The sequence below is a fragment of the Neopelma chrysocephalum genome, unplaced genomic scaffold, assembly GCF_003984885.1.
Source record: "Neopelma chrysocephalum unplaced genomic scaffold, ASM398488v2 Primary Assembly neopelma1_134, whole genome shotgun sequence".
Lineage (NCBI taxonomy): Eukaryota > Metazoa > Chordata > Aves > Passeriformes > Pipridae > Neopelma > Neopelma chrysocephalum.
Window position 1 is genome coordinate 305,626 of NW_020897796.1, and position 10,337 is coordinate 315,962.

Below are 10,337 nucleotides of genomic sequence, written 5' to 3' on the forward strand. Positions count from 1 at the left end.
AGGGATAGGATGGATGCAGTCCCAGAGAAAATATGGATGCAGCCCCACGGAAAGGATGGATTCTGCCCCAGGGAAAGGATGGATCCAGCTCCCGGGAAAGGATGGATTCAGCCCCGGGGAAAGGATGGATGCAGTCCCAGGGAAAGGGATGGATGCAGGCCCAGGGAAAGGGACGGATCCAGCCCCAGGGAAAGGATGAATGCAGCCCTGGGGAAAGGATGGATCCTGCCCCAGGGAAAGGGACGGATGCAGCCCCAGGGAAAGGATGGATCCTGACCCGGGGAAAGGATGGATGCAGCCCCGGGGAAAGGATGGAACCAGCCCCAGGGAAAGGGATGGATCCAGTCCCAGGGAAAGGATGGATGCAGCCCCAGGGAAAGAGCAGGATCCTGCCCCAGGGAAAAGATGGATGCAGTCCCAGGGAAAGGATGGATGCAATCCCAGGGAAAGGGTGGATCCAGCCCCAGGGAAAGGGACGGATCCAGCCCTCGGGAAAGGATGGATGCAGCCCCAGGGAAAGGGATGAAACCTGCCCCAGGGAAAGGATGGATCCAACCCCAGGGAAAGGATGGATCCTGCCATGGGGAAAGGATGGATGCAGCCCCAGGGAAAGGGACGGATCCAGCCCCAGGGAAAGGATGGATCCAGCCCCGGGGAAAGGATGGATCCAGCCCCAGGGAAAGGCTGGATGCAGCCCCAGGGCAAGGGTGGCAGAGCAGAGCTGTCTGGGGGCAGCAGAACACGGCGCCTGCAGCGGGGGCTGCAACACGGGGGAGGCCAAACAGGCCCCGGCCCCTCCGAGCCCAGCAGGGCACAGGGAAATCTGGGCAATGAGCAGACCCCGGGCACCCCCCGGGCACCCCCGGGGATCCCCCTCACCTTGTACTTGCTGGGCACATCCATCTTGTTGCGGAGGAACTTGGCGAGGTGCATGACGGTCATGGCAGCGGGACAGCGCAGGAACCGCAGCCCGTTGCTCTGGGACGAGGTGGAGACGTCACTGAGGCCACCTTTTGGGTGCCCTCCTGTGCCCCCCGCACCCCAAAAGCCCCGGGGGCAGCCGGACACGGAGCTCCCCCTGTCGCAGTCCCACCGCACTCACCTTCTCCTTCTCCAGGTCCCCGTTCTCCACGGCGCCTTTCTTCTCCTCTCTGGAAACACAGGACAAAGTTTATGGAGGAATGAAGGGGTGGAGAGGAAGAAGAACCCCCCAGAAGGGCTGTCAGTGGAGGAGACATCCACCAGCCAGGCTGTGGCTTCACCCCCCTCCAACTACTTCCATGCCCATTTCCAATCCAGGCCCCTGCAACCACTGACTCCCCCCAAAACAGGTGCCAGTTGTCGGAAAAATCCTTGCTTTCAAAAAAAAACCCCTTGGAATTAAACGAAAGAAAAGAAAATTCCACCACCCTCTGTTTTCCACTAAATTCATTTTGCTTGTAATAAAACCAGATTATTTATTTCTCGTACAGTGACATCCTCAGAGGCCACCACCAGCACCAGGGACACGGCAGCCCTCGGGAAAGAGCTTCCCTGCCTGCCTGGCATGGAAGGTGTCCCCTGCCCATGGAATGAGGTGATCTTTAAGGTCCCCTCCACCCCAAACCATCCCGTGACTCCACGATCTCAGTGCCAGAAGGGGGGAGAGGAGGTGGGAGTTTCTTCCCAAGCCCCAAACCCAGGCAGAGGTTTGGGAGGAGCCCCAAACGGGTACCTGGAGCCCTCGTAGAACTCGATGGACAGGCTGACGATCTCGTCGTCCGTCAGGTTCCCCTTGTCCTGCTCGGACACCTCCCCTCGATCCTCGTTGGAGCCGTTGGGAACTGCGGGAGCGGAGGGAGGGAGGGGCTGAGCCGCTGCCGGGAGGGGTGGGGGGGACACGGCGGGGTCAGGGGGGTCCCCCGGGGGTGACACTCGTGACACTCACCCTCGGCCATGGGATACGCGGCGTAGAAATCGCGGCGCCTCTTCATCTCATCTGAGGGAGGAGGAGGAGGAGGAGGAAGGTGAGGGGGGAAAACACCTCCCCGAGGAGAGATGGGGGCAAAGAGTGGGGTGAGAGGAGCCCCCCAGACTGCCCAGTGCCCCCTCCCCTGGCGAGCAGCGGCTTTAGCAGGAGCAATCAATCCATAAACCCTCTGCTGTGACAAAGCCTTTCCGGCGGCTCAGCTGCTCCTCAGCCCTCCCACACCTGCAGACCCCACAATTTCCCCCCCCCCCCACAAGGACGGGAAGGCACTTGGAGAGCAAATCCAGGCTCCTGCTCCCAGCTTTGCTTCCTGTGGGTCCCCTCAGAGCAGCCCCCGGAGCGTGGGATGAGCCCATCCCTGGCTGTGCACACACACGTTGTCCTGCTGTCCCTGTTACTGTCCCCAAAAATCCCCCCCAGTTCCCCCTGCCCGTGGTTGTACCTTTGAAAAGCCCCGGGACCAGTTTGTACACAATGTCCTGAAGGGTTTTGTCCGACCTGGGAGGGGGGAAATAGGAAAGGAGAGAGAAATCAGTGGGATTAGGGAGCAGTTTATTCCCAGGGTTACTGGAAGCTGCCCTGCACCACGTGCTCCCTGCTTCCCCCATCTCCCTCCTGAAAAACGACCATCCCAAAGCCCCAAATCCCCAGTTCCACATCCCAAAGCCCCAAATTCCCATCCCACAGCGATCCCACAACCCCCACCCTCGCCACACAGGGTTAACTCTGGGAAAAGAAAGAAAACCATCTCAAAAATCCCTGTAATTGCTGGGAATGATGACAGCAGGAGTCGGGGCCAGGAGCCGTTTCAGCAGTCAAAACAATCACAAAAAACACACCGAGAATTTAAAAAAAAAAATTAAATCTAAGATCAGCAAATGTTTCTGCGAGTTTATATTTGCATCCAATTTTATTTTTGGACTCCGAAGGTTTATTTTGGAGCTGCAGCACCAGGGGCTCAGGCTTTGATTTCCCTCCGTGGGAAGGAGGGCAGGGCAGTGCCAGGCTGTTTGATGGGAAAGTGGATTCCCTAAAACGTGAATATCCCAAGGCAGGATCTCCCAAAGCACTCGAGGAAGCAGGGGAAGCTCCAGCCCCATGCTCAGGCAGGATTTTGCTGGGACCTGCAGGAGGGGAACGTGGCACAATTTAACACCTCAAAAGCAAAGCAGGAGCAGCGGGGCCCGGTGAAAAGCCAATTATACCTGCAATTATTTCCATTTCATAATAAGGCCTTTATTTGAAAGGCAAACAAACGACTGTGCCCCGTGTTATTTTTAGCCCAGCCCCGTCTTTCATCCCGAATTCCTCGGTGACGTCACCCCGGCTCACAAGGCCCCCGCTGTGACTTTATTTACAATAAATACCCAGAGAATTCACTTCATAATTCGCAGCAAGCCGAGGTAACATCAGCTTTGAGCTGCTGAATTCCCAGCTCTGCCACCAGCCAGCCCCAGCAAGCCCAGTGTGGTGGCAACTGGGGGGCACCGGGGTGGGCACAGTGTTGGCACCTGGTTTGGGAAGCAACGGTGCAGGGAGTTTCCTGTGGATCAGGCCCATCCTGCCAAGTTTTCCCCATGTTTTTCCCTGCTCTGGGACCAAACAAATTGTCACCAGGGCACCCAGGGCCTGGGGACGTGGGCACGGTGCCGGCGCCAGATCCGTCTGCAGGCACAGACAGGGATGTGTTGGAGGAGCTGTGGGAGTGTAAATATTTCATAGTGAACCAGAAAGGGGAAAAAAATAAAAAGAAAAAAAAAGAAGTGTTACTACAGAAACGGATTTACAGGGAAGAGGCTAAAAAAAAACCACCCAGGGTAAAGAACGGCCACGGGTGATGCATCAGAGCCTTCCCTGGTTTCTATGCCAACCACCTGCAGAGCCAATTCCACAGCCGGGCCTGGATTTCCCCAGCTGGGGCTGTGACAGAGCCACTGGCACCTCACACGGCCACTGTCACCTGTGCCCACCCTGGCACTGCCACCTCGGCACCCCCCAGGGCACCGACCCCACGGGGGACAGGGGAGGGGGCTGGAGAGCACAGGGTGAACTGCAGCCAGGGGGACTGTGGGGATGGATGGATGGATGGATTGGGGGATGGATGGATGGATTGGGGGATGGATGGTGGATGGATGGATGGTGCATGGATGGATGGATGGATGGATGGATGGATTGGTGGATGGATGGATGGATGGATGGATGGATTGGGGGATGGATGGTGGATGGATGGATGGATGGATGGATTGGGGGATGGATGGTGGATGGATGGATGGATGGATGGATGGACTGGTGGATGGGTGGATGGCTGGATGGATGGATGGATGGCTGGATGGATGGATGGATGGATGGATGGATGGATGGATGGATGGCTGGATGGATGGATTGGGGGATGGATGCATGGATTGGTGGATGGATGGTGGATGGATGGATGGATGGATGGATGGACTGGTGGATGGATTGGTGGATGGATGGATGGGTCTGGGATGGATCTAGGTGAGGGCACCTGTCCCAGCCTCTTTCTGCTGCCACAGAGATGTCCCCAAGTCCTGTCCCCCCCCACGCTGATGTTTCCCACTGTCCCCATTCCCTTCCCACCCCGACAGCCCCCAAATCCCCGCTGGCACAGGGGGTGGGATCAGGGGCAGGGGTTCTGTGCTGTGAGGGGGGGGCTGGGGGCAGATTCCCCACTCCAGGTGCTCAGGGCTGCACCCCCGAGCGGGCACAGGCCGCAGGGACATGGGGAGCCCCCCGAGACCCCCGAGCTCACCTGATGCTGAGGAGGGGCCTGGTTTTGTGCACTTGGACATCACACATGGGGCAGTACTTGTTGGTCTCCAGGTAGCGAACGATGCAGGTTTTGCAGACTGTGGGGAGAGACTCGGTGTGAGCAGAGGGACGAAGGGGCAGAGCCTCTGTGCCAGCCTGGAGTGGCACCCTCAGACCCCCACACTGGCTGGGGGACAGGACCCCTGCCCGCTGCAGCCCCATCCATCACCCCACAGCTCCACACGGACGCAGGGAGGGTCTGGGCAGCACGGGAGGGGGTTGGTGTGGCACAACCAGCCTTGGGGGGGCTCAGGGCACCCCTGGGGGCAGCGTGGGGGCCCGGGACACTCACAGGAGTGCAGACACTCCACGATGGTGGTGGCGTCGATGAAGTAGCCGCCGCACAGGGCGCACATCAGGTGGGGGTTCAGCTCGGTGATCTTTATCCTGGTGGTCCTGTGCATTTTGGAGCAGCACCACGGCGGGTCCTCCCTGCAGGGAAACACCCGGGACCCCCCCCTTAACGGCAGCTCTGTGCAAGGGTGGGACCTGCAGGACTCGCTTCACCCTTTAGGGAGCAAATCCAGTGTCACCCCCGGCCCTGGGAGCACTGGGGCACCCCCAGCCCTGCACCCCTCCAGCTCTGGGGGTGCACAAGCAGCACCCACAAACCCCTCCCCGTGCAGCCCCCCCTGCTCTAGGTGCTGCCCAGCTCCCTATGCCTCATGCTTGTGTCTCCCTGGGGTCCCCAAGTGGGTCCCCAAGATGCTGAGACACCTCTGAGTGGGGACAAACCCCCCCTGTCAGCCAGTCCCTCGCCCGGACCTCCCGTGTGTGCACACACAGACACACAAACACACACACACAAAAGTGTATTTTGGGTTTGGTCCATGGAAAAGGTGCTTCCAGCCACCATCCCACGGTTTCCATAGAAACCCCCCAGCCCCGTGTTGGCCACCTGCCCCCGCCCAGAACCCCTGAGGGCTCTGCCAGGCCAGGTGAGCCCGGGGGGCACGGGCAGCGTCCCCCAGCCCGGGCTGAGGACACCGGGAATCGCCGCCTTCCCGCTCCAGCGCTTCCACGTTTACAATGGGAGACGGCGGAGCCCGAAATCGCTGCAGTTTTATTGTTTCCATGGCAACCCCGTACTTGGAGAGGAGCCAGAATATTATTACAACCATCCGAGGAGAGGGGGAGAGGGGAGAAGGATCCCTGGGATTGTGTAAATGAGTGTGGGCTCAGGAACAGCCACCCCCGTGGGCACCCACCCCCTCCCCGAGAGGAGGAACACGTGTGTAACACCTGTACACACCTGTACACACCTGTACACACATGTACACACCTGTACACACCTGTACACACATGTACACACCTGTACACACATGTACACACTTTTACACACATGTACACAGGAGCTACACTTACACACATGTATCCCCCCACACAAACAGGTACACAGGTACACCTGCACCAGGGATGGGACACCTCTGGGACTGGGACAGAGGTGCTGCAGGGATGGGGACACTCTTGGGGCTGGGATGGAGATGCCACAAGGATGGAGACACCACTGGGATGCTGCAGGGATGGGGATAACCACTGGGACTGGGATGCTGCAGGGACGGGGATAACCATTGGGATGCTGCAGGGATGGAACACCATTGGGACTGGGATGGAGATGCTGCAGGGATGGGGACACCTCTGGGACTGGGACAGAGGTGCTGCAGGGATGGGGACACCATTGGGACTGGGATGGAGATGCCACAAGGATGGAGACACCACTGGGATGCTGCAGGGATGGGGATAATCATTGGGACTGGGACTGGGATGCTGCAGGGTTGGAACACCACTGGGACTGGGATGCTGCAGGGATGGGGATAACCACTGGGACTGGGATGCTGCAGGGATGGAACACCATTGGGACTGGCATGGAGAAGCTGCAGGGATGGGGACACCTCTGGGATGCTGCAGGGATGGGGATAACCATTGGGAATGGGATGGAGATGCTGCAAGGATGGAACACCACTGGGACTGGGATGCTGCAGGGATGGGGACACCACTGGGACTGGGATGGAGATGCTGCAGGGATGGGACACCATCGGGATGGGGCCCTCAAGACACTCCTGTGACCAAGCCAAGCTCTGGGATCCCCTTCCAGAGGCAGGGGAGGGCCAGGGGCGCTGGGGGGTTTGGGAAGCCCCACTCCCCACCCCCTCAGGCTCAGCTCTCCCCCCTGGACACCCCCGGGTGTGTCCCTTGTTGCCCCCGGGCAGGTGCCCTCAAGTCCTCCACAGCCCGTCAGTTATGGGGGGGCCACTGCCAGCCCCCTCCCCACCTGTCCCCAGCCCCCCCTGCCACGGGACCGGGCTGCCCACGCGGGACCGCGGGACCCGCGGCCGCATTTTGGGGGGGGGATTTTGCAGCTTTCGGCGCTCGCAGGCGCCAATGGCGGCCCCGGGGCTCGGCGGGAGGGGGGGGGAGCCCGAGCCACCGGCGCAAACCGGTTCTAATAAACCCGGTGATAACCACGGCGATTTCCTGCCGCGGGGGCGAACAAAGCCCCGGCTTCCCCCCCCCCGCGCACCGGGATCCGCCGCAGCCCCATCCCCGCCGGAGCCCCCGGGGCCGCCCCGTCCCGCCGGCAGCGCCCGCACCCCCCGCCCCGCTCCCGAGCGGCTCCCGCGCCCCCAACCCCGACCTTCGGGGTCTTTTGTCTCCGTGGGCGGCGGCGCGGCACGGTGCCCCCCCCCTCCCCTTCCCCAAACCCCCCCCGGCCACGGCACGCGTGGGGAAGGACGTTTCAAAGTCACCGGTAACTTAGACCCGAGCGGCCGCCCCCCCCTTCCCGCGGGACCCTCCGGCGGCGGCGAGCGCGGGGGTCGGGAAATACACCGGGACCGCTCCCCCCCCCGGCACGGCCCGACCCCCCACGGGGCCCCCCACGCACCGCGGACACGACGAGACGGCCCCGGAGCGCGGCCCCCGCGCCCACCGACAGCGCCCGCCGGGACCCCCCGGCGCCGCCGCCGCCGCCGCCGCCGGGATGCGGGACCCCGGGGCACCGGGGGGACAAACACCGGGATGCGGGGATGGAAAGCCCCGCGGGGAGGGCACGGACACGCGTGTCCACACAGAAGGACACACACACACACACACACCCCAGGTCCCGGCGGCGGGACGTGTCCGCGGTGCGTGACACCCGGCGGGCACGGACCCGCCACGGGCAGGGACCCGCGAGGGGCACGGGCAGGGGGTGGGCACCGACACGGGATGGACACGGGGTGGACACGGACACAGGGTGGACACAGACACGCGTGACCCCGCGCTGTGCCCGGTGGGGGGGGCCCGTTCACCGCCGGCAGCTCCCGCTGCGTTTCGGGGACACCAACCACCCTCCCCCCCCCCGTCTCGGGGCAGCCCCGGTGTCCCCGGGGCGTTCCCGGTGCCCCGCAGCCCCCTTTGTGCTCGGGGCCGGCTGTGACAGCCCGGCCCGGCCCCTCCGCCCGCCCCGGGGGGGCTCCCCCCCCATCCCCCCGGGGAAGAAGAGGGGCGACCGCGGCCTCCCCCCGGGGCTGTCGGGGCTCCGCTGCCGGTGCCGGTGCCCCCGCGGAGGGGGGGTCCCGGTGCCCCGGCACAAAGCGGGGGGAGGCGGCGGCCATCGGCCATCTTTGAGCGCGGGGCGAGGCGGGCGCGGGGGGGCCCCGCGGCGGGGCCGGGGGGGGGGGGGGGGGCACCGGGCCCGGTCCGTACCTGGTGGCGGCGGCCCCGCGGCCGCCCCTCCGCTCCCGCCGCTCGTCGCGGCTCCGCTCGGCTCCGCGCTGCGGCCGCCGCGGCCCTTTTTTTTTTCTTTTTTTTTTTTCCCCCTTCTTTTTTTTTTTTTTTTTTTTTTTTTTTCCCTCCTTCCTCCTCCTTTTTTTTTTATTTTTTTTCCTCCTTTCTTTTTTTTTTTTTTATTTTTTTCCCTCCTCCAGCCGCCGCCAGGCCCCGCCCGCCTCACGTGACCTCATTCCTTTGGGGGGTTGCGGAGGAGGGGAATGAGGGGCCGAGATTGGGGGGACCCCCCCCCCAAACCCCGCATCCCCCACCCCGCCCCGGTGGTCGCGGAGGGTCCCGCGTTGTGCTCGGGGGGGAAATGAAAGCGCCCCAAAAACCGCTGGAATGACCCCAAAGTGCGAGTGATGCCCGGCGGCAGCTCCGCTCCCCGTTAAGGGGTCCCTGTGTCCCCCCTTCTCCGCTCGGGTGATGCCCTGGGACCCCCCCACCCCGGGGAATTCGGGGTCCCAAAAGGGGCAATTCCCACTCGGGAGGCGACGCGGGACAGGCGGGATCTTCCCCGGGACTGTCGGTACTCGGCAGGGAGGGGAAAGCAAAGGGAAGGGGGGAAAAAGGAGGGGAAGGAAAATAGAGGGAATTTTGGGAAATGGAAAATGGGGCGAAAAAAAAGGAAAAAATATAGAGGGAAATACGAGAAAGGAAGGGGGAAATGGAAAAGAAGAGGGAAAAAAGGAAGGGGGAAGGAAGGGAAGAAAAATAGAGGGGAAATTACAGAAAGGAAGGGGAAAATGGAAAAGGAGAAGGAAAAAAGGGGAGAAACGGAAGGAAGAAAAATAGAGGGGAATTAGAGAATGGGAAAATGGAAAAGGGGGAGAAAGGAAGGGGGAAAAAAGAAAGGAAGAGAAATAAAGGTAAATTAGAGAAAGGGAAAAATGGAAAAGGTGGGGGAAAAAAAGAAAGGGGAAAGGAAGGGAAAAAATATTGGGGAAAATTAGAGAAAGAGAAGGAAAAAGTGAAAACGTAGGGGGAAGGAATGGAAGAAAAACAGGGGAATTAGAGAAAGAGAGGGAAAATGGAAAAGGAAGGGAAAGAAATAAAAAAAAGAATATGAGAAAAGGAAAGAAAAAAGGGGGTAAAAGTAAAGGACGGAGGAAAGGGGAAAAAAGGCAGGAAAAGGGGAGGAGAGAGAATAAAAGGGAAAAAAAGGGAAAAGCGGGAAAGAACTAAAAGAGGGGGAAAGGGGCAGGGAGAGGAGCGGGCGGGCGCTGCCGCCCACGCGGTGGTACCGGTGGTACTGGTGATACTGGTGGTACTGGTGGTACCGGTGTCACGCTGCGCCCACGCGCGTCCCCTCGGCCACGGCTGCGGCCCCGCCCGGTGCCGCTGTCGGTGTCCCGGTGTCCTATTCCCGGTGCCCGGTGTCCCGGTGCCCAATGCGCCCGTTCCCAGTGCCAGTCCCCCCACCGATGTCCCAGGGTCTCGATGCCCCGTTTCCCGGTATCCCAGTTCCCGGTGCCCGCAGTCTCGGTGTCCCGGTTCCGGTGCCCGATTCCCGATGTCCCGGCGTCGATACCCCGTTTCCCAGTACCCCCAGCCCCGGTGCCCCGGTTCCCGGTGCGAGTATCCTTATTCCCGGTACGCCCAGCCCCAGCATCCTTATTCCCGGTGCCTGAAGCCTCGGTTTCCCAGCCCCGATACCCCTATTCCCGATTTCTCCAGCCCCGGTATCCCGTTTTCCAGTCTCCCCAGCCCCGATACCCCTATTCCCGGTTTCCCCAGCCCCGGTACCCTTATTCCCGGTTTCCACAGCCCCAGTCCCCTGTTTCCCAGT

At 61.5% G+C, this 10,337-nt stretch overlaps 2 protein-coding genes across 6 annotated transcripts in view; one reads left to right on the top strand and one right to left on the bottom strand.

Annotated features, from left to right (window-relative positions):
* LOC113975162 overlaps nt 1-1,333 on the top strand; it is a 5,832-nt gene extending 4,499 nt beyond the window's left edge. For both annotated transcript variants that reach the window (XM_027698905.1, XM_027698906.1), the window contains one exon: nt 1,118-1,333. In XM_027698905.1, coding sequence (XP_027554706.1) covers nt 1,118-1,316 — 199 coding nt within the window. In that variant the 3' untranslated portion in view covers nt 1,317-1,333. The remainder of the gene's footprint in view (nt 1-1,117) is intronic.
* The window catches only part of PCGF2 (polycomb group ring finger 2), a 10,697-nt gene extending 2,155 nt beyond the window's left edge, over nt 1-8,542 (bottom strand). Inside the window, exons 1-8 of one of the 4 annotated variants that reach the window (XM_027698909.1) lie at nt 8,483-8,542; nt 5,088-5,227; nt 4,737-4,833; nt 2,412-2,467; nt 1,928-1,978; nt 1,715-1,823; nt 1,103-1,151; nt 880-978 (exon numbers count right to left, since the gene is read on the bottom strand). In XM_027698909.1, the coding sequence (XP_027554710.1) occupies nt 880-978; nt 1,103-1,151; nt 1,715-1,823; nt 1,928-1,978; nt 2,412-2,467; nt 4,737-4,833; nt 5,088-5,199 (573 nt within the window). In that variant the 5' untranslated portion in view covers nt 5,200-5,227; nt 8,483-8,542. Of the gene's footprint in view, nt 1-879; nt 979-1,102; nt 1,152-1,714; nt 1,824-1,927; nt 1,979-2,411; nt 2,468-4,736; nt 4,834-5,087; nt 5,228-5,595; nt 6,075-7,430; nt 7,467-7,679; nt 7,698-8,482 lie in introns of those variants that run through there. The other 3 variants (XM_027698911.1, XM_027698910.1, XM_027698907.1) reach the window with 3 other exon arrangements.
* Between the last annotated feature and the right edge of the window lie 1,795 nt (nt 8,543-10,337).